We start from the raw sequence: 24,646 nt of genomic DNA, 5'->3' as shown, positions 1-24,646 counted from the left end.
TAATTATAATTAATGAATTATACCAAAGGTTCTGAACTTCCTGTCAAACATGTAGATTTAGTGAGTGATGAGTTTTATCTGGAATCATTGGACCAATTCACTTAATGTGTTCGTTAATTACCAGAGACGTATAAGTCTTAGCTAGATGAACCTAATAAATTGAAAACAGAGCGTAAGGGCGTTTTCACATCTATCTGCAGACCTTTAGTTCAGTCTGACCCAAAGTATCAGGTGTGAAAGGTTCCTCAGACCAGAAGAGGAGTTCTGGGTCTGGATCAAACTGAACCATGGTTCTGTTCCAGAGGGAAAACACTTTGTTGGACAGTTTGGACTTTTGGACCAATCACAGGAAGTAGAGACAGAATTAAAAACAGTAGAAGAAGAAGAAGCAGAAGAAGAAGAAGAAGAAGAAGAAGAAGAGGAAGAAGAAGAAGAAGAGGAAGAAGAAGAAGCAGCTGCAGTCTTCACCGCCGACGATATAATGTTTGAACCATGAGGACGTTCATCTAGTGCATTTGAATTTGTGTGGACTACTGTAGTACTGTGGAGTACTGTAGTAGTGTGAAGTACTGTGGAGTACTGTGGAATACTGTAGAGTACTGTAGTACTGTAGTACTCCACAGTACTGTAGTATTACTGGTAGTAATACCGTACTGATGTCACCGTGGCAACCAAATGAGCCGCTACATAAATTTTTCCCATTCAAACATTAGGACGAGTCTCTGTCCAAATGACTCCACGCTGACGTCAGACACGCCCCCGTCTACAAACCAATCAGAGTCAAGTATGGGTAGACGCAGCCGGTGATGACGACAGGACGTTCGTACGTCAGACAACATTCTTTTGTGAGATGTGAAACGAAAACTAACATCAGGACAATTGAATGTGTGCTAAAGAGGAGAAGCTGCTCTTCCACGTCTGTAATGTTACGTGAGGTTAATTCACACAATCGGGACAAAACCAATAAAAGACACAACCTCAGCCGTCCTGTCAAAGCTGTGGCTGATAAATTGGAGCTGGAACAAACCAAATGATTTGGGTGGAGCAGGAGAGAGAGCGGCTGCACAGAGCGGCCGAGCTCCTGAATACAGATTCTAAACGATTCAGTGAGTGAAGCTGCTCAGCAACAACGTGTTTAACCTGTGAGGTGCTGGGCTACTGCACAGTGTGTGTGTCTGTGTGGGTCTGTGTGGGTCTGTGTGTGTGTGTGGGGTGTGTGCTGACCTGTTTGCTTCAAGAGTCATGAGTCCTCCTCTTTAACAACAGCACTGAATTATGATTCAAGTGGTGTTTGTGTGTGTGCATGTGTTTTGTGTGTGTTTTGTGTGCGTATGAGTGATAAATGTGTTTTGTTTTTGTGTATATAAATGAGCAAATTGTGTGTGTATTTGTGTGTGAGTGAGTGTGTGAGTTACAGAGAGAGAGAGAGACAGAATGAGGAATAGTAGATGCACATGTGCAGAGTGCATTTGCAAAAGTGTGTGTGTGCGTGTGTGTGTGTGTGTGTGTTTTGGCATCGCGGCGAAGGGGAATCCATCATCGTCAACCGTCTATTGATGCGAATGTCAGACTCAGTGAGGACCCATCACACTGAGACGCACCAAAAAACACTCACTGTAATTAGACACACACACAAACACACAAACACACACACACACATGCAGTGACATCATTTACGTCAGAGTGACTCAGTTCATCTTTTTGACCAAAAATAAACCAACAGCTGAGTCCAGAGACGTTTCCTGTTCGCTGTCGACAGCAACAAGAAAAGCTTCAGCCGCTGAACACATAGAAACATAGATGATACTGATACGAATCAAAGATGTTAGAGATCCATGATGTTTGTGCATTTTAGAATAAACTGGATTGTTTTAACCAAACTCGTGTTATTACACAGAAGTTACTGACAGAATGTTTTGTTTTTTTCATTTATTTTTAGTATTTACGGATGAAAACCACATCTACCAAGTTTCAGATCCATATTCCTTTCCACTAATTCTAAACAGTAATCTATATAATCTGTTGTGCAATTTATCACTTTTGCAAAATCATAGTTTCAGTATATATCTGTATTTTTAAGATTTTAACCATGAACCTAATTGCAAATTTTCAAATAGAAATGAGCAATTTATAACAAGATGCCTGGTTGTAACTAATCATACAAATCAAATGCACACATGTAAATACACAGTGTTTACACACACGTGCACATGCTGTAGGTGCAACTACATTAAAATGTTGTGCACACGCAGACAGACACACAACGGTGTTCAATGTGTGTGAACGTCTATGTATTATTTAACAGCATTCCAGCGTCTCCATACATTAGAAAGTAAATCCACTCAGGCGGCTGCTTAAAAAAACGCCTTCGGTCAAATTAATATTAACATCGCTACATGAAGAGAAACACTGGAAAATACAAAATACCGTTTAGAGAAAGAACGAGTTCCTTCTCTCCGGAGGAAGAATGTCTGACAAATATTAACATATGAAAGGAAACGTTAAAACACACACGAAAGGTCCTGTGAAGTACAAAGAAGAGAAGGAGGAAGAGGAGGAGGAAGAGGAGGAGGAAGAGTCCTGATGACTCACGACGAGCACACAGAGGATTTGTTTTTCCTGTTTTCATGTTTCCCTCAATTTACTTTTTTTCCCCCTTCAGTGTTTGAGAGTCAGATCTGCAGCATCCGGGTCTCGGCTGCTCATCTCGGCCTCTTCCTCTACGCCAGCTACATCTGTTCACTCCGCCCCGGGGGGGGGATACAGCTGGGCAGGACAATACAGAGGAGACGGGAGAGAGAGCGAGAGGCAGCGAGTGAGAGCGAGAGACAAAGGGAGGACGAGGAGCTGAGGAGGACGGGGAGGAGGAACGAATCATTTCTGCTTTCATAAACTCCACATGTCTTGCACACACAGTCCCAGAAGTCAGTGGCCTAATGTTGTAATTTAGCTGAATACACCACGGGGCCGGACAGATCTGCCGTGCAGATGTTTGCTATGATAAACCCAGAGCGCTGCTGTTATTTTAACCACGAGAAAAACAGGTCTGACCCAGAAAACCAGAAGTAATCGGACAATTATAACCATGCAAAGCAGAATTAGAAATGTCCGGTCACATCTGCGGCGCTGTGTAGCCGAGCGGGTAGAACAAAGCATTAACTCTGACACAGTTAAGGGTTCACAATAGTTTAAAATACCAAAACAAGATGCTTAAAACATTTAGGTCAGAGTATTAATTAAACCAGGATGAGGGGACTAGTTGTAAAACAGTTGTAACATCTCCGTGATTTATTCTTTCATTACGGCAGAACAGCAATTAAAGCACATTTCATATTACCTGCTTCATTGGGACCAAAGGATGCAGATAATAATCTTCTTACTCTATTGCATCCCAGCATTTGGGGGAAACAATGTAGTTCTGTTGGCTTCATCAGGCCATGACCTCCAGTGCAGACTGGGGGGGGGGGGGAGGGTTATGATGAGAGGCAGCATCTCCAGATCCAAGGCCGTGGGTCCAGAATCCACTTACCTGAAGACAGAGGCTTGCTCTCCCCAGGCTGGAGGTGAGTCGCTGCCCCAAATTAAAAGCATTAAAGTATCTCAGGGTCTTGTGGACGAGTGAGGGGAAGATGGAGTGAGCGATGGAAAGGTGGGTCGGTGCAGCACCAGCAGTAATGTAGGTGTTGTACCAGACTGTTGAGCCATAAAGTCAATCTACGAGTTTTGGGTAGTGACCAAAACAATGAGATCATGAGCACAAGCTGCCTTTTTCGGGTGTCTGGGCGAGTTCAGAAATCTGGAGCGAGGTGGGAGTAGAACTGCTACACGCCCAATCCTGAGGAGACCCCGGGGTAGATCCAGAACTTGCTGGAGGGCTACATATGGTGGTGTTGCTTGGGAGAACGATGTCCCTAATAGAGAACCCTAATAGGACGGCTACCTCCACGATTCGAGGCATGCCTCCTGGGTGACTTCCATTGGAGGTTTACCGGGCATGCCCAGCTAGATGAAACCCAGGGGTAGATCCAGAACCCGCTGGTGGAGGGATTATAAATCCCCTTCAACCAGGGAACGCCTCGTGATCACCCAGGAGGAGCTAGAAAGTGTTGCTGGGAAGAGGAACGTCAAACTTTGCCTGGTTCCTCTGAACGACGATGAATGGATGATTAAAACCAAACTTACCAGAAACGTGTTCTATGGACTGACATGAGTGTGTTTGTTGTTGTTTTCATTATTAGAATAGGTAAAGATAAAGAAAAATAAAGACCAAGGATTAAACTAAGAGATAAAGAAACAAACAAAATGTTGACGGACCTTCCTGTCAGTTAACATGCATATTACGCAGACACACACACACACACACACACACACACACACACACATCTCCCATCAGCTGTGTCAAGCCTGAGATCAGCAGCTGTGCATATTCCGATCGATATGTGTATCTCACCGGCTGCTTTGCGTCTGACCTCAGCAGTCGTCCGCTGGTTGAAGACAAACTGAACTGACCTGAGATCAATCCGATCCTCTCGTCTGCGGTGGAAAGCATTTCCTAGTTTGACACCTCATTTCCAACAGGAGGCTTAATCGAAGTAATGCTGGGATGTGCTAAAAGAAAAGAAGCAAGAAAGAGAAAACTGCTGCCTCCAATTTAAAAGTCTTACTCGTGGGTCTCAGCTGATGCACAGAATTCATTTTAATGACAGGACGCAGACTTCAAAAGGTCGTTGGGATCACCTCCGGATGACTCTTCGTCCCGGGTTTCAAAAGAGAATCCGTCCATCGCTACACGTCCACACACTCCGGCTACGTCTTCACTTCTTCTTTAACTCAAAGAGCAAACGGGCAGAAACACTTCTTACCGACAGCAGCAGCCTCTGAGCTTCACATCCGAGTTTACATTTCACTTCAGGCTTCCTCAAAGTTTTGGTCAGTGAACGCAAATCTGCCAAGTCTGCACAAAATAGAGAATCGTGTAGAAATAAAGTCTTGAACCTTAACATCACTTTTCTCTGTAAGGGTTTGTTCCTGTAAACTCTTCATGGGCCCAGTGAGAGCTGCTGTTGATTGGTTGACGTCATGTTTTCCAACCCCATCACACCATTTGTTAATTGCTGCAAATTTGGATTCGTCTCTTAGCTGAAAACATGCATGAAATAAAATAAGAAACCTGGAGACGCTGCCGATCAGTTTCTCCTCCAGTGAGATTGTCTGTGAGGAAACAGGCAGAAGTTGGACCAGGTTGTTTTGTCAGTAGACGTCAAACAAGCAGACGAGTGGCAGCGTCGCAGCCTCCTGCAGATTCCTCCAATTTCCATAAAGTTGACTTGAAACTCCTCATCCTCCCACGTGGCTCCAGACAATATCTCCTCTTACTCTCACCAGTGCATTGAATCAGACGAGTAGCCTGGTAAAGTTTACAGGAGTTTGCTTCGTTGTTGAGCTCAGACTCAAACTGTTCGCTCCTGGATTTCAGAGCCTCCGTTTCCCCCGATGACAAACGCCCTGATTCCCCAGCTCTGTGGTTCCTGTCACTGCAAACTTTACTGTTGATTTGTGAAGGAGACGGACGGAGCTTCCTCGGTTGGAAATCAAGCTGACAGTCACGTTGTGGATTTATGGAAGAGCTGTGAGAACTTAACAGGGACTATCTTCACTGTTTTCTCCATCGTGGTGGTGATGGTCACCAACCAAGAGCTTCGGCCAACGTGACATTCACAAGACAAGAGGTTTAAATCTGACCCTTGCATTCACACATGCACCTCATCCGGGGGGGAATTACAGTTTCACCACATATTGATTAGAATTTGGCCAATTTTCTGCCAGACCTTCAGTGTTTGAGGACGTTTAGATGATCTGGACGTCAAAAGACTTGTTCGATCCCTCAACAGATATTTTGGTCGTCCGTCTGCAGTTTAAGAAGTTTAACAATCCACTTTACCTCAATACCGCTGTTACAATAAATATATAAATCAAAGTTAGCTTCTTTTAATGTTGGTCGAGTCGTATTTTACATATTGAAACCATGTCTTTCTTCAGTCTTTCTTTTCTTTGCTGTACTTTCCGTCTCCTCCAGGAGGAAGGAGGAGAAACGCAGTGGCCTCAGGTTACAGAACAACCACAGTCGATGTCCTGATAATGAACAATATATTTAGTTTTGAGGTGGTGGTGCAGCAGCTGCAGTCAACAGGTGGAATCCACTGCTCAGCTATAAATCAAGTCTCTCTGCTGCAGGCAGCTGAACCCGGCATCACCTGCTTCAGAGGCAGAAATGAACCTTTATCAGAAAGTCACAAGACGTTCATGTTATCGTCCCAACATCCACCAGGCCTTAGTGCGGGAAACAGGAATCCACTAACTCTTATCGTCGCGATGCGGCCGGACCAGATGTTCCCGCCTCGCGTCTCCTCGCTGAACTTTTATCTGGTCTCTGTGCCGCGCGGCTGCAGAGAGCAGCTCGTTTGGGCTGGACGGGGGCTTCGGCGTCCACAGGATGTGACGTAACTCCTCGCTGTGCTATTTTGGATGAGCCTGAAGGAAGAAAACCTGGCCGGCCCGCTGAAAGAAACAGACAAGTGGAGGAGGACAAGAATGTCACTGGGGACGTGAAGTCATTAGACTTTTTTTTTTTTTAAACTGTGGTTTATATTTATTCTCCTCGATGCCGTGAGATAACGAACATTGTTTGCTCGTCTCTCGTGTCACTTTTCATCAACGTCGCAGCCGAAGCAAATAACCCAAACGGAGCAATATGATTTTTTTTCTCCCTACATCATGTGACTCATAGCCTATATCCTGTTTTCTGTACATTTTCACTGGAAGCGACCATTTGTTACTTTGACCCGCTTCGTGTTTGCCATCAGTGGCAGGTTCGCACACAACCCTGGGGCGGAGAGTCAGTGTGTGCAGGGGAAGCCGCTCTGGACGCTGACGAGGTCAAAGTTCACTTCACATTGTTCTGTCATTTGTCATTATTTTTCATCCACAGAGGAAAAATTATGTTCCTGAGGGTGATTCTCATATAATTAAATATCATCTCACACATTTCTGTCTTAAACAACTCAACTGTGGATGTTTAATATCACATGTCAATAAAGTTTGATCATAATAACATTATCTGTATTCATGTTATTATCCATTTACAGCTCAGAATGAATTCCAAGGTTCCTGTATGTGTCATTTTGAGAATGATGAAAAAGAAAAGAAAAGATGATTGAAAGTATATATTTATATCTCATCCTGTCCAAGATCAACATCTACAGTGATCACAATGTGGAACGGTAACTTTATAGAATCTAAGCAGGTTATCTTAAATGTATTCTCTCTAATCCTCAGACTGATCTTCTCTTACTGAACTTTGGGTTTTTGCAATTCTTAGACAATATATCATTTGATAGTTTGGGCATTTTTTCATAATAAATTGTTATTTTAATTTCCACATCCGACCTTCTATCAGTGTTTTCTGACATTGTGAATTAATTCTCTTTGTTTCCAGCACAACAACAGTTTCAAAGACAAAGAACATTACTTCACCTCCTGAGACTTAAGATCTTAAGAAACAGCTTTATGCTGAAAAACGTATTTTCTTTCTGTGCATGAAGGAATTCAAGCACAAATTTAACAAACAAACTAATTATCCTAAAGAAAAGTTAAAACTATTTGACTAGTTTACTGACAGTTAGGGGAAGGATGTTACATTGGCTGACAGGTCCATCCATCCATCATCCATCATCCATCCATCATCCATCCATCATCCATCATCCATCCATCATCCATCCATCCATCATCCATCATCCATCCATCAATCATCCATCATCCATCCATCATCCATCCATCATCCATCATCCATCCATCATCCATCCATCATCCATCATCCATCCATCATCCATCATCCATCCATCATCCATCATCCATCCATCATCCATCCATCATCTATCGTCTTCCACTTATCCAAGCTGGGGTCACGGAGGTAACCGACCATGTAGAGTATTCCAGACGTCCCTGTCCTCAGCCACGCCCTGACATGTAGTCCCTCCAGCGAGCTCTGGGTCGACCCCACGGTGTCCTCCTGGTAAACCTCCTGATGAGATGCCCCAACCTCCTCCTCTGTCCACTTTGAAGGAGCAGCAGTTCTACTCCCAGCTCCTCCTGGATGTCTGAGCACCTTACCCTGTTTCTAAAGCTGAGCCCAGACACCTGATGCAGAAAACTCACTTCGACCGCTTGTATTTGCTTGTATTTGTACAAGTGGCCTGAAGGGGTCCTTTTAAATCAAGGACAACTAAAGGGAAATGATATATGACTTCATGTAGTTCATTAACGGCCCAGATGGTGAACTCAAAATGGTTCAATAAAGTTTGATCATAATAAGATTATAAGCATCTGTATTCCTACTATTATCCATTAACAGGTTCAAATGGAACGACAAGGGTCCTGTATGTGTCATTAGGAGTAAATTAAGATTCATGCACATCATTTCCAACAGGATGAGGAGAAGTAAATATCTGTATCTCCCTCTTCTCTCTTATCCTGAGACTCGTTTGGTCAAAAAAGCGTGAACCTAAATTGTCGCAATCTTGGCCGAGGAGCAGAAGAGGAGGAGGCAACAACGTATTTAGAAAATAGTGAAACTGGTGACAGAGGAACGAGGACACGCCGTCAGCGCCAGTGGAAACGTACACAGAACAATAAAACCCACAAAGTGTTCTGGCTATTTTAAGACCAATCCTCCAAAGAAAACTTTATTTAATCAGAGCAAATTCTGCAGGCAGCAAAGCTAAAAGGCCAAAGACACATTATCACTGTTTCAAATAAGCACCAAAACATTTAAAGCTATAAAGGTCACAGTAAAAACTTCCAATCTTTTTTTAATTAACTCCTTATCAAGCTGTGCAATAACCTCATCCTGCAGTAAGCAAGAAAACAGCCACACAATTACAGACCCACGTCCAGGTCCGCTCCCCAGTCAGCCACCAAACTCCCAGTACATCATCCCACCAGGTTTTATTTTATTATTTCTTTTCTTCTCCTTTACTCTCCAGCACTTGAGCACCTGAGGGAAATGTAACTGCATCCTCCTCCTGGCAATAATACAAGCAGACCGGCCTCGTGCATTATTCATGCTGTCTAACATGGCGCATTGAATTTTTAAATTAGAGGTCATCTTGTGTTCTGGCTCAGGACGCCACGGGAATTACCTGCTCCACAAGACGCATGTGTGTGAATACTTCCATGCATAGTGTGTGTGTGTGTGTGAGTGGAAGTTTACTGTACATGCAGTATATTCAAGCCTTATTGTTTCATATAGAGGGATGTGCATTTCCAAGTGTGTTGAGTTGTGTGTTTGCTCTCTGTTTCCTCCCGTGTGGGATTAAGGCTTACCTCCCTGTTCGCTGCTTAAAGCCTTGATGATATTTGCACCTGTGAGCATATGGTTCTGTGACCTGACGGCTGTTAGAGAGCTGCCAGGTCGCTGCCTCGGCAATCTGGACCAACGCACATTACGTTTTAATCAATAGTTAATCACATGGAGTAAATGACTGGGGAAAAAATGAAGAAAAGGTCATTTGCACATGAATGTTAAATCTATTTTGATTTTGATTTCAATGAGTAAAATATCCGTCCTTAAAATGAAAGTCTTACTAGTGCCTGGTCTGTGTTTGCAGTGTTAGCAGCTACAGTTCAGGATCCCCCAAGAGAAGCTGGGGAGAAGAATGTCAGGAACCCTGACTCAGCTGAAAATGAATGGATGGATGCAAAACGTCACTAATCATGAAAACGCTTTTAAAAGTGTTTTAACTAATTATCTTATGCAAATGTACAAATACTGTTATTCTTCTTTCCTCACATTGTCCAAAAGCTATTTCATTCCTTTCATTTCATTCCAAAGCATATTTTCCAAATGTAACACAAAGCTTGTTTGAACATGATTTGTAGAAGATTAGTTTGCTATTTTCACTTCAAGCCAGAAAACATCATTCAAAGATCCGATTGGACAAACTCTCGATAGAGTGTGAAATGTGACAACAGAACAAAAACACAATCTAATAAATTGAAGTCTCATTAATAATAATGAAATTGTCTTTCCCCTCATTTGCATTCTCACACGTCTGGATTCTGTCCCCGTTCCTCCGTCTCTCCCTTCCCTCCCATCCCTCCCCCCCCCCCGCCCCGCCCCCCGACCTGACAGAGCAGAGTGTGAAGTGCGGCGTCAGGACCCCCTGCTGCTCGTTGATCATGATTTTCCTGGTGGAGCTCTCAATAACTCAGCAGGGCCCTCATGCACCATGAGAGCGCAATTAGGTCGACTGACAACTGCATTTTTCTCCTCAGGAACAAAGTGGAGCGACCCCGTTGGTATTAATCTCAATAGAGAGGGAGATGAACGGATGGTTTCCCCGCAGAGAAAGGTGCTGCTGAACCTCCGCCTGCTTTTCTTTAACTGCAGAAGAGGATCTGAGGGGGTTGTTTTTTACTATTTCAGGGATGAAACATTTTGAAACTGGGTCAGCGGCTCTTAAAGGTTGGAAGTAAAAGGTCACATTGTCTTTTTTTAAACGTCCAACACGTGAACGTTGAAGAAGGAAACAAACTGTGGTGCAGGTTCCACTTTGTGAAATCTGGTGGAAGGGTTAGAAGAACTCTCCTGGAGCAGGTTTGATTAATGTTTCCCCTTCCTTTAACATTGGGAGATAGGGTGTTAACCTTGGTGGAGTTGGGAGCTCTCCCAGTTCCCTTCCAGTATAAATAGGGAAAGTACTAAGCACCAGTGGTCGTGTTGGTCTTAAAAGGACGTGAGGTCAGGTGCATTGTTGATGCATTTTTATCTTGAGGCAGCAGAAAGTAATCGTAACTTTGACCAACAAAGTATTTCACTGTTAATTTAAGGCTCATCATCAACATAGTAACATGAACCTGTCGGCAGGTGCACAACATGAGTACACAACATGAGTACACAACATGAGTACATGTCATGAGTTGTATGATCAGATCCGTCTCCTCTGCAGAAATCTGTCAAATCTGCCCTTATAACAGAAAACTCTGTGCACACTTGTTTTTTAAAGGTAATGAGAGAAGACACTTTGAAGGGATTATTCCATGATACACACACAACACAGTTAATTAAGAGACTAAGTACGTACTCGTTAGATTCGTGCATCTGCTGCAGCAACTTTTATTTCTGCCCTTAAACTACAGAAAGGGGATTTGGACTCAAGACCGATGAACGTACACCTCGTGCTTTAGATCATTAACAAACAGCTCAGTGTGTTAACAACCTTCTTTTATTTTGGTGAATCTGCATTTAAATCCACTGTCTGTTGATCTCTGTGAGGTTGTTATAAATTCTCCTCGTGCGTTTGTGCTTCAGGTATTTCTGTCTTCAATGTGACACAGAGGACCTCAGTGTCCCGTCGTCCTGAGAGACGGACTCAGTTTTCAGTCCGCACCAGAGGACGCTCCGTTTTTCACCGACCTGCGATTCTGTGACTGTCGCCGCTGAACATGATCTTCCTCAAAGACACACACACACACACACACACACACACACACACACACACACAGATATGGGCACGTGTCCCCCATTCCTTTCCTCACACTTTTCTTTAAGACCATCATATCCACATCTATTAACACATTCAGGTCTCATCAGGTGAAAGAGATTCCACCTGATGAGACTTGAGGAGCTGCACCTGCTCAGACTCTCAGTCTTTGTCTTTCCTAACCACAGATTTGGACTTGATCTGCCACTAAACTGTGAGTAACCTGCCTTCTGGTTGGTCGGTGCGACTTCAGCTGATGGGACGTGATGAAGAGGAGCACAGAGATAAACCCAAACCAAGCTGGATCATTAGAGAAGAGACGGAGAGCAGAGGTGGTTTGTAGCTCATCACCAATTATCAGCTTCAGCAGCTGCAGCTCAGCAGCCTCTGATCACCACAGAGCAGGAAACCAGCATCAAACTACACAACACAGCAACACTTCTTTATCTCAACACAGCAACAAAGAACCAAGTGTTGAACTAATCTCATTCTGCTGTGAACAGGGTGAAATGTGGACTTTCACACTTTATTCTTCCACAACAGATGAACGACAGTTGTTTTCTTCCGAGTGTTTTATTTTATATCTTCCACCGATCTTGACTTCTGATCTTCAAGGTTTTCGAATCACACAATTCGCTGCACAAGGAGCCAAATATGTCGACTGAGTTGTGTTTTTATTCACTTTACTGATACATGGTGTGTGTCAGCACCGGAGGATTTGATTTACTTTTGTACAGTTGACAGATTTATTACAGGACGACAAACAGCAGCTCAGCCGTGTAGAAAACAAACATCCCCCGTCTGAAACCACTACTTTAAAAGAACTGCCACAAAACTCTGTGTTGAAAAGTTCAGTTCAATTCTTTGTTTTCAGTGACGACCGGTATGATCCGGATAACTTTTGTCTTTAGTCGTTATAAGTAAGTATCTATTCTGCTTCATGTTTAATAATAACAATAGTATTAATAATGATGATATTTTACTTTCTAGACAACCAAAGCTGCTGGATAAAAATAGACAAAATAAATACCATGGTTTAAAAAAGTGTTTTTCCTGCAAACTGATGTAAAATCAAGCTACATGCAGAAATATGAAACACAAACAGGTGTAGTTATAGATTTTCTTTACTCGTACATATAGGTAACTCTTGCAAACACGTTATGTGCACAATTGGATGATGAATTTCTTGAGTGGAAAGTTCCAAAACATTTCAAATATAAGATATAAAATGTAAAAAGATCTACAGCTCGAGTGCTGCATCACGGCATCTGCATTTCCACGGTGTGAGGTTCCTGTGTTCGTCACAGCTGTGGCAGATCCCTCAGAATATCAACCCGTCTCTATTCTTACTGAGTCTATCAACACCAAACAAGAACTAGCCTTGACTTTCAAGCCAACTCCAGAGAGAGGTTGACGACATCGCTCCACGTGGGTTTACCAGGGTTCATTGGCTGAAGGGTTTATTTCTTTTATTTGAGACCAAAAATCAAATGGACAAAATGATATTTCTGTTCTTTCTTTCTGGTTGTTGCCTGAACACAGACCCTGACTCCTGGACGGGCTTAGGACTCAGGACTCCGGACTCAGGACTCACACCTGATCCAGCAGCAGAGACCAGGTAGCCGCAGGTCATTCTGGATGTCTGACATTTCAACCAACCGTGCAGGCAGCCAGCCGAACATCTCAAGGACGGCTGACGCACGAGAGAGAAGACGACAAGCAGGACGAGGGACGACAAAGATAAAGACAGGGAGGAGGGAGGGGGGGGTGGAGAGAGGTAGACTGAGAGAGCACTGGTCCAATGTATCAGTCCGGCTAAATTAAGCAGATTGCTAAATGTGGTCCCGCGTGAATATGAAGAAATGTGCCTCTTAATGTGATTGCCAGTGGCAGCCATGCTATATGTCAAGGTTGAGGGTGTGTGTGTGTGTGTGTGTGTGTGTGTGTGTGTGTGTGTGTGTGTGTGTCTGTGTGTGTGTGTGTGTGTGTGTGTCTGTGTCTGTGTGTGAGATGATGATGATGCCAGACGAGTATCAAGGGGAAAGAATGAGCTCAGGCCCCTCAGCAGCTTCACCTTGTCTGGGACAGATGTGCACCAGGCTAACAGCTACGAGCTAACAGCTACAGGTTAACAGCTACAGGTTAACAGCTACAGGCTAAATGCTACAAGCTAACAGCTATGAGCTAATAGCTACAGGTTAACAGCTATGAGCTAACAGCTACGAGCCCTGGAACTGGTTCTGTAAATGTCTCCTGAAGCACAACCTTGAAACCGGCTCAGGCTCAAAGTGAAGTTAAATTCTCACCTTGCGACGGTTAAAAACTGAACAATACCTTTTTTAATCTATATTTTATTTGCTCCTTTTTGCTAAATCTGTCTCATGTAAAACCTCAGATCTTCCACCCTGACATTCCCTGCAGACGTAACCAGTGAGAGGCCTGTTTCCTGTTGTGTCGTCCTCTTACCGTAGATTAATCTCCTCTCTGTGTCGGATCCACTCGTCCTGCGACTGTGACTCTGCCATCGATTATCTGCTCTGATATGAAAGATGCTCCGGTTCCTCTGAAGACGGTCGGAGTGGACGACCTTTAGCAGTAGATTAATGTTACTGAGACTTTTCATTAGGACACTGGAGTGTATCTGTACCTGCTGCTGGACGACGACCAACAGTTAATTGGATGATTCTTAACGGAAGGTACATGATAATACTACAGGAAACAGGAAAACACACACTGGATGTAAACACACAGGTAAATCCATAAAATCAGGTACAGTGCAGTTGTTGTGTAGAACAGTTGTTGTGTTGTCGTGCTGCTGTCGGACTCGTCATTCATCATCGCTCTCAGTGGAACAGAAACTCTCCTGCACCTCACTCACACTCAGCTGTGAACTTCTCCTCACGTCCGTCTTCGCTCTGTGAGACTTCGTGTTCTTTTGTTTTCCTTCTGCAAACTCACCCGACAACTCGCTGCAGCTTTGCTCTGTGGGGGGGGTTTGGAAATGTTGTGTTGCAGCAGGTCTCAGGTCAGTTTGACAGAGTCGATCAATGCAATACAACGTTATTAATCCTGAGGGCCAATTGGTTGAGGACGATTAAAAGAAAAAACAAGATTTGGATGAAAGTTGTCGTCTTTTTTATTGACTTTATTAAATACATATTATTACATGTGCATCTTTTTAACTGGTAGTCTGATACATTACTGATCCTGGAGGAAAGTGGAGAAAGATTTGTTGGAGTCGACCATGTGGGATTATATAGAAATAACATTGAATATCGTCACTTCGAGGGAAAGGAAAACACTTTAGATCAGCTCAGTGTCACGTTAATAACAGCGACAGATGTTGTTGTGTGTTCACACTCTGAGGGACACAACCAACTAATCAGTAACATCCACCCAAGCAGAGAAGTTAGATAAAGTTCTTCAGCAGTGACTCGTCAGTGTGGTTATTCAGAGTCTGAGAACTCTGATTATATCAACTTTCATTTGAAAGAAGACATTGAGCGGTTGCACGATGCAACGAAGCCCAGACCTCTAAACTAAAGCAAGTCGTATTAAACCAGACTTTCCTTTATTGCAATCAAACTGTGTTGTGTCTTAGCCGCCATTGATTTTTTAGCAACAGCTTCAAACATCAATTTCAATCTAATTGGAGGTTTTCACACAGTCTGAGGGCTCAGACATAAAGACACTGTTGTTTTTCTCATTCACTTTGTATATTGAAATGTTTTCCTCTCTGCAGCCGTTGTTCCAGTTAGAGCTGCTCCTCCTCTCGCTGTCCCACCTCCTCCACGTGCACCCCCCCCCCTGCAGGGCTGGGTCAGCCGGGTGGGTCGACCCACTCCAAACAACAACTGAAGCCAATTACAGCCCGCTGCGACTATAAATAAACACCACAGCACTTTTCTCCACATTTACATAAAGAGCCATAATGGCGATGTAATGGTTTAAATATTCATCATGCTTCTTTTACATTCCACTTTTCACTTCCCCTCGTTCCACTGAATTATAAAAGGAAAACTGTCCCGGTGGTAAGTCAGAGTATGTCGCTCCTCTGCTCGTGTTATTGTCACCAACAGAGAAAACGGAATTCTTCTTACATAACCCATATTTTTGCAGAATTGTACAGAAGATTGTATTTAAAATGACATTTCATAGTATGTCAAAGTAATATTTTTTGATATTCTAAGTATTAAGGTTTTACTTTTAGAAATGAATAAATATGATGATCTGACAAATGCAAATTCATGTGATGAAACAAATCACATTGAACATGTGTCCGACTGTAAACTTCAGTAAATAATATTTAGAAAATGAAGATCCTTATTTGTACATATTCTTGTCCAGCTTCTTTCTGTATATTTATTGTATGATAAGATTTTATTCTTACATATATTTCATATTTCTATTATTATTATCTATCTATTATTCCACAATATTTTTAGAGAAGATTTTTGGATAATAGTTGTTAATCATAGACTGTAAATAAAGATGGACGACGAGACTCCACTTCCTCCCATTATCTAGAAACCTCTAGAATACGGCTGCTGCCGTCTTGTGCCGATAACGTCAGTTGGAGTCTGTGCAGTCGGGATCGTGGTGTCCAGTTTGGTCCATGTCCCGTCTGCTAACATGGAGGAGGCAGGGTGTATGACCTACACCAGCCAGCAGGGGGTCGTGGAGACGCTTTGGCTTCACTTTTAGCAGCTGTACTGTCGTCCATCTTTAAGTACAAACATTCTATGGTGTTAATAAGCATATGAACATTTAGTGTTTGTCATCATCAACGTGTGGATCCTCTTCCTTTACACTAATGAAGACGTCATATCCGTATTCAGCAGCGTGTGTGTGTGTGTGTGTGTGTGTGTGTGTGTGTGTGTGCAGAACAGTGCAACAGTAATATCACAGGAGACATTATTACAGTAATATCATACACGTTGTTGTAACGTCCACTTTAGGTTCATATATAAACAGGATAAACCTCTTTTTTATTAGATACTAGATGTTTTTATTATTTTATGAGATGATGTCACAGATCATGATGTTATGAGATATAAATAAATATTATACTCATGTACTTTGAGTATCAAACACCAAAAGCCTATAACATGAAGTTATATTTATGTTATTATTATTATTATAAAATGTCAGAAGGTCCAATGTTTTTATTAAAGTTCAAGTTCAACTATGAGTCTATCAGATAATTAATGAAAATGAAATGTAAATATCAGATGATTTATTATCTAAAAACTGTCTGAAACTATCAGATAATAAATGAAAAACTTTAAATCATGAGTTATAACTTATGACACTTTTCTCACGTTAGAATCTGAGCAACTAATCACTGGACTTAAACTTTAACATATTATTATCTCTTTATATTTTTTGTCTCCATATATTTATGATATTTCAAACTTGAGTTTGACTATAATAAACCTTAAACTCTGTATATGAACTATAATAAGTGTCTTAATGAAACCACCAGTCCAAACTAACTTCTCCTCACTGGCTGTGTAGAGGAATGTGCGCGTAAGGGGCAGAGCTCGTGCCCGGGTAGTGACACCTCCACCGACCAATCAGCGACGGCTCTCAGCACCGCACGGGCCAATGGCAGGCTCCTGTGGGCGTGTGCGCGCGCTGCGAGGTGCGTTTTTTGGAGTTTGCTAAATGACTGCAGCAAGAAAACACAGAGCGTGAGCGCACGGAGCCTGGATCTGCTGCCTGTGCCACCGAGTGAGTGTGTGAGTGTGCGTGCGTGTGTGCGCGCCGGGCAGGAGCCATCGTCGACCCGCTTCTCTCTGCCATGGAACAGGCTCTTCTGCATCGATCCCACGCGCAGCTCGGCTCCGTGTTATAACACTCGCACCTCTGCTGAAGAGGTGGGGGGGAGGGAGGGAGGGAGTGTGGGGGGTGGGGGGGGTTTGATTTATTCTCTGTCTTGGTAACGGACGCGGTGCCCGGATGGGAGCGGATGCGGAGCGGATGCGCGGGTGCGTCTCCAAGTTGAGCGGCTCCGGACGATGGGAGTAGCTGAGCCTCGCTGCTGCAGCGCCAAGTGCAACTACTACTACTACTACTACTACTGCGCGCCCCTGGGAGACAAGTGCGAGAGGAAGCAGCAGGAGCAGCAGGAGGAGGCGAAGAAGGAGGAGGAGCGGGAGCGGAAGGAGCGGAGACAGACTTGTTCCACCTGCAGACCTCCCCCTCGGAGCAGCGGGAGTCCCGCAGCAGCCGATACGCACGGACCCAGCGCGGCACCGGGATGCATGTGAGCGAGGAGCTGCGCATCTGAGCCCGCACCACTCCTGCGTAGGTCCGCTCCGTGCGCGGAATTGGGGATTATAACACGTGCACAGTTGCGTGCCGGTGCTCCGGAGACAGTGTGAGACGCGAGACCCGAAACTGTGCGTGATTCGTTTTCTCTGCGTTTAAGGAATATGCCTGGTTTCCCCCCCGTCACCGCCGTGGATGGCACAGACTGGACTTCACAGTAATTGGGTGTAATTGAGTGTCTTCTTCAACCCCCCCCTCCCCTCCTCACCCCCCCTCCCAACCCCTCCTGGTCCTATTCCCCCCCTCTGTGTGTGTCCCCCCCCACCCCTCCCCTCCCCTCCCCCCCCAAACCAACCGGTGGGACGGAACCAGGACGCGCGTCCCCCCCCCCTGCTGGGCTCCATCCCGGCTGGATTCTGTGGATTTTGTTGTTTCTGGTTCCGGAGGCGCGGACACGTGATTCCATGGCCGCTGAGGCCACGAGCTCCCCGCGGCTCGGGACCGGCCACTCCGGGATCTGAACCCACACACACACACATAGGAAGCGGGACATTGGCGGATCACCTTGGAGGTCCTAAACCATAACCACGAACCCCCCTCCCCTCTCCTCCTCTTCCTCCCCCTCTTCCACCACTAAAGGGATTTCTCTCTCTCTTTCTTTCTCTCTTTCTCTTTCTCTGGAGAGGAGTCGTCCCCCTCTCAAGAGTGTGACCCCCCCTCCCACCTTGTCAGCCCCCCTCCAAACAAAATGAGACTGGCCAAAATGTGCCGACTAAACGTGCTGGGGATCTATTTGTGGGAAACGCTAGTGTTTTTCAGGTAAGCATCGCAGAGGCATGACACGGAGAGGAGAGGAGAGAGGGATGTTGTGCATGTCGTTTGGAATTTGCATTTTTATTGCTTTTTGCAGCCGTTTGGTGAAATTACAGCTGTTTTCCTGAGGGTGAAGTGTGTGGGGGGGAGGGGGGGTGCAGCTGAAATCCTGTCAAAGTTGATGTGGGCTGAGTGTCTTGTTGCTCACGTGCACGCCTGCGTGTGCACGGGCTAGTGAGTGGGATTGAGTGGCATTAAAAACCTGTGTGTGTGTGTGTGTGTGTGTGTGTGTGTGTGTGTGTGTGTGTGGCAAACAGCGACCACTAGTGGACAGGCTGCGTTTTCATGGCGTGTTTGTGCAGACTGGCAACAGGCGACTGAGGAGGAGAGTCCTTCAGGTTGTGGCCTTCAGATGATACTTAGTTATTATGACTTCTTATTTATTTGCTATGTGTCGTATCAGTCACTGCACAGAGTCGACAGGTGATTTGTTTTTTTATCAATAGAAATGTGAACAATTTCAATCATTTTGTTTTGCTTGATGTTAAAAAACCTGATGTCATTTGCTCAACTGGATCAATACGTCAATCAGCTGTCGTGAGGTCCAGGCTGTGATTCCTTCTTTCATTACAAACAATCCATTAATCCATTAACAGTGATTCCTGCTGCTGCTGCTGCACTGGTCCAACATCCAGCTAAATCCAGATGGAACAGACATGAGTCGAACATTTTCTTACTTTCAGAATCTAACTTAGTTTTTACTGTGTTTGTCATACTTTGAGCAAACAGACATATTTTTGCATTCTTTACCTTTTATTCACGAGTTGATTTTGAGACGTTCTCCAGGGTCCTGCTGTTGAAAAGGTTCAATCTTGATCCGAATGATCTGGATTTTGGAAATCCTACGTTTTTCTTTCCAGAATGTGCTGACCCATTTGACTTGTGTGCTGGGTTTTGGATTGATCACCCTGATCCAGGTGCAAACTTTTCAAGATGAACAGATCTGGATTACTAGTGGTCTCAAATGGCAGAACACAACACAATGTGGGCTACAGGCTATTTAAAGAACACACAAAATCACCAACATGGGGTCACGTCAAAGAGTTTATTAATTAATCAGAGTTTTTATTGAACCTTTTCTTGCAGCACACACACCTGAGCAGGACACATCTGGAAGTTTTATTCCAGTATCTTTCTAGAAATGCACCTTGTAATCCACACTTCTACTGGGACCAGTATCACGATCCTGAAAAAGTATTAAACAACATCCACAGGAGGTTTGAACCAGATCACACACAAGCCTGGTTTCTATGATGCAATCCGATCTTTGTGTTCTTTAAAGAAGCCATTTTTTAGATTTGAACCGATCCGATCCGATTACTTCTGAACAACTGGGCCCAGTTTCTCTCTCTGCTGGAAGCAACATCCTTTCCTCACTGCTGCCTCCAAAGTTGCCTTTTCATTCTCCTAAATATCCTGCGTGCAAACCACACAGCGACCAAATGCTCGTGTTGACGTTGCCTCAGTGAGCAGGGAACAAGTTAATGTGTGTGTGTGTGTGTGTGTGTGTGTGTGTGTAGCTGGACGCTGAAGGAGGGGGAGGCTCCAAATAATGTGTTGTGTTGTTGTCAGCTTGTGTTTGGTTGTTGTTGGTTTTAGCTGACGGTGAATTTCGTGTGAACAAAGAGCAGATGAGTCTGATGGGTTTTCCTCAGTTTAGACAGTTGAACAACACGTCACAGTTAAAACACTCACATCAAAATGAGATGTACCAAAGACGATTAGCTGGCAAACAGGAGATGAGGCTGTGTTTGTAAAGATGGACGACCCGGAGCAGAGGGACAGTTGGTTCTGGACGTTTCTGCTTCAGGACACTGAGACGACATTTAATACATTTAACAAACAGTGGGAGCAAAGTGCCACCGACCTTCACAGGATTTAAATTGATCTCCTGGGATCGTAAATATTAGCAAGAGGTGTTTGAGGTGATTTACTCATTCACAGGATAAGTCAACACTTTAACTTCTAGATTTACACTGTGACTGATTCACAGAAGTTTGTCCTTTATTGAAGAACAATTTCCTAAAACACTCAATCAAAGCACAGAAACTGCTACAATACAAAATACAAGTACTTGTGAAGAAGTGTTGTATAGAATAGAATATTTTGTCTATTTTCTTGGTAACTTCTAAGTTATGCTTAGTCATGTCAAACTCTAAAAAAAACTATTTTTAAAACCAAGATTATTTCCTGAAGAATGGATGAAACCGATCTGTCCCTCTAACTGGACCTGCACCAGAATGTACTGGTCTCCTCACTGGTTCTCATCCCTCCACCACGTTGGGTGTAAATCACTTCTCGACTGTTTCTGCTTTATCCTGCTGACAAATTAACACCCATCACCTCCGCGTTGAAGCTAAATATCAATTTTATCCGCTTGTCTTTCTGTGGGAACAAACTGCAAACTGGGACTTTACCCACTGCTCCCACTGTTTTTCTCAATTTACACTGAATGCTTATTGTATGCAAATGACTCTCAACGTAATTAGAGAAAGTGTTTGGATCCTGCGTCACATTTCCCACCTGCAGGCAGCTTTCAGCCTCATTTCATCACGTGCGGATGTTGTTTCCTCGCTCGGCCTCGGTTTCATTACGTGAAAGATGTGAAGCGTTTGTTGTTTTACCTGCTGCAGCGATTCGCTCACTTCCATTAAACATGGCGTCCGTTTACAGTCGGGATGGGCGACGGCTGTTTGTGGCTGCAGGAGCTTTGCATTCAGCACACACTGTTTAGTTAATGAACCAGATTCGGGATATTGCCGGCTCAGCTCCTCGGGCCTGGACGCTGCAGTTCCCTTCTTAATTGATATCTCTTTCCCCCCCGTCCCGACCCGGACCCCCCACACCTCATTCCACATTCAGCCTTATTACTAAACATTGATTAGCCTGTCAATGGCCGGGGCCAGACCTGATGAATTCACATTTAATGCTCACACATATCTCTCTCCCCCGTCTCTCGCTGCCGTTATTCAGCGTGAGGCAGGAGAGGAGAGAATCCAGATTCAGATCCGACCTGCAGGAAACGTCCATCACCTTTAAATGTGTGAAGATGTTTTAAAGACCATGCAGGATCATTTCCTGTGTTGCTAGTGAATCTCTTTTCAGTTTTTATTTAAAAATGGTTAAAATCCTCGGTGAACGGCTGCAGAGCGACGTCACATGGATGCAGCCGTGCACGGCGTTCACAAGCTACTGCAGCTAGCAGGCTAACAAGCTGATTAGACACAAAGCAAATCATTTGGATGATTGATGACACAATCCGCTCCTGCTCCTGCTGCTGTACATAAAAATACTCCACTATTTCTCAGAGCATATCTGAATAAGAGCAGACTGGAGGTGAACACATGCTCCTCAGGCCTCGTCCATGTCCATCGAGCGCTCGGACAGCAATGATTAATCAAAGCGGTCAGCGTTGCATTAAGAGAATGCCAACGCACACACCATGACCACCGGGGAATACCGATCAGTCAGTCAGAATGATTGACAGGCCTTTGAACGGCCATCGACAGCTCTGGCTCGGTGCGTTTCCACCACGCAGGAGGTTTCGTTTGTTGTTGGAACAGCAGAATTTCTGAGGTGAGAAGCTTTTGGGAACGCTGCAGTTTCATGTACATGTGTGTGTGTGTGGATATCTGCAGATGTGCATTTGTGTGTGTGTGTGTGTGTGTGTGTTTGCACTGACTGTGTGAGAGCTTTATGCTGAATCTGGAGCACGTGTACAGTTTACTGCAAATTCCTCTCTGGGGAAATTTAAATTCACTGATTTGGATACAATTACGGGCAGAATTTATGTCACCGTTGTTCAGGACGGTGAAGAAATAGAGGCTTTACTGCCTCTCGTCTGTGAGGAGAGGATCGGGCGCCGGAGGTGATTTGCAGCGAGGCTCCGGGTGGTTTTAAGACTCAGTTTGTCGCAGTGCAACCGCAACAAATAAAGTATCCACAGGTTTTTTCAGGAGCTCGGCTTCTCCGGAGAGACAAACGTTCCTTCCCTGTTTCTGATCAGGTGCTCCGCTCGTTTCACGTCCGCCGCACCGTGATAGCGCGGATTGATCGCCTCTCTCTCGTTTCCGGTGGCTTGAACAGATCGTTACAATGCATATAAGCATGCGACGGCCCACGGTTATGCAAAGTATTCATCTTCATGCCAAATGAAATGTGCAGAGAGTGACCTTTTCCTCTATGGATTTCTATATTCAATAAAGCACTTAAGTCTCTCAAGTGGAAACGGCGAGCGGTCCACACAAACATGTCATCTAAACAATTCACCTCTTTGCTGACGCTCGCTCGCTGCTCTCACAGATCTTTACGCCCAACGCCATCAAGTAGCTGTTCAGGGGGAAGATATATACGCAGAATATATAGGGACAACATAATATATAATTTATATCTCCAGCACGAACAGATCGTTTGAGCCTGAAGCTTCTCACCTATATCTGCTCCTGGAAGGTAACCTTGAGCTGGCCTTGAACAAGCAGCTGCACGCGTTCAGGAGACACACACGCACACACACACACACACACACACACACACACACACACACCTCCGCCCGCATCACAGCGTAGATTAAACCCGACTCCACCTGCGAATGAAATAAACCGATGTTGAAATGCTGTGATTTAAAAGAAGGTCTCGTCAACTTTTGCTTAAATTGGCTTAAGTGGAAAAGGCCTGGATGTCAGGAGCTGTAGAGTCGTGATAACAGGGAAGACTCTGAGTTAATATTAGTCATTGTTGAATAAAAGTTCTTCTCCTGAAGTGGCAGGACTGAGATATGGACTGAAACGTGGACGGAGTCTTTAAGAGACTGAAGGTCCCGGTGGTTTGTTCATTAAACGAAAGGTTAGCCTCCTCGTAGACGGTGAGATGAAACGCTGTGACACCACGACTTACTGGAATGTCACATCACCTTGACTGATGTTTCATTCAGTGTAACATTCCCAGTCGTGGCATCCATTAGCTGCGCCCATTTTGTGACTCAGCGTTGGCTGTCATGTGTGTTTACAGTCATGTTGCAGCTCTGTTTCCTGCGAGCTGATTGGAAGCTGGGGCTGGAACCAAGAACACACGGAGCAGGAAGGAGCTTCTGATCTCGGGTTGTTTGTGTGAAGGTCAGAACTCGTAGTTTTTCCTCTGGTGCTGTCGCTCACTGGGGAAAATGAAATCCTGCTGCTCGTATTGAAGTCACTGAATAAGTATTAAAACCGGAGAGTGAAGTCTGAAGGAGTTTTATATGAAGCTTCTGCTTGGAGAGGAACTTGTTTACAACTTTGAAAGAAAAATGCTCAGGCGCCATTTTATTTTATTCGACTGTATTTGTAATTAAATATCTAGAAATTTGTGAATGAAGACTCGTGTTACGTTGATTTCAGACTCGGTGTGAATGTTGACCCTGTGACATGCGGACATCCTGTCCAGGTTCAACCCCGCCTCTCTCCCAGTATCAGCTGGGATTGGTTGCAGCTCAGTGGTATAAATAATGGATGGGTGTTAATGAAGAGATGTCAATAGGGCTGTCAATCTATTTAATGAATTCCTCTGTTATTCTCTGTTTATGTCTAGTTGCATGTGCTATGTTATGCATCATCAACCTTTGACATGAGAGTGAACCTCAGAGGAACTGAAACCGAAGACTCAGCAGTTTGGAGGTTGTGTCACGTTTGCTCTGCAACAAGATGAACGATCCCAGATGAAGACTTGACTTGAGACGTGCTTCAAAAACACATGAGACTTAAACAAAGATCAATAGACCAGAATGCATTGCAGCCCATGAAGCATTTAAACATGTCAGTATCACAGGGTCCAGGGACTTTTCCCCTGTGGACAAATACATTTATCTGATTATTGCCACTAATTCCGATTTCAATGATCCTCTCTGATCCTGAGGGACGAGGCGGTCGTTTGTTTCTCTTGCTGCTCTGAACATGAACAGTCAGAGGTCACAGGTCAGAGGTCACAGG

The 24,646-nt window shown here is 44.3% G+C and overlaps 1 protein-coding gene and 1 pseudogene across 1 annotated transcript in view; one reads left to right on the top strand and one right to left on the bottom strand.

Moving 5' to 3' along the window:
• The window catches only part of LOC117769840, a 136,684-nt pseudogene extending 123,511 nt beyond the window's left edge, over nt 1–13,173 (bottom strand).
• A 4,267-nt stretch (nt 13,174–17,440) lies between these two features.
• glra1 (glycine receptor, alpha 1) overlaps nt 17,441–24,646 on the top strand; it is a 31,524-nt gene continuing 24,318 nt past the window's right edge. The window contains exon 1 of the mRNA XM_034598984.1: nt 17,441–18,632. Within this exon, the coding sequence (XP_034454875.1) occupies nt 18,562–18,632 (71 nt within the window). The 5' untranslated portion in view covers nt 17,441–18,561. The remainder of the gene's footprint in view (nt 18,633–24,646) is intronic.

Source organism: Hippoglossus hippoglossus, chromosome 10 (genome assembly GCF_009819705.1).
Source record: "Hippoglossus hippoglossus isolate fHipHip1 chromosome 10, fHipHip1.pri, whole genome shotgun sequence".
Taxonomy (NCBI): Eukaryota; Metazoa; Chordata; class Actinopteri; order Pleuronectiformes; family Pleuronectidae; genus Hippoglossus; species Hippoglossus hippoglossus.
Note: the sequence above shows the minus strand (reverse complement) of the source record. Positions and strands in the feature narration are given on the sequence as shown.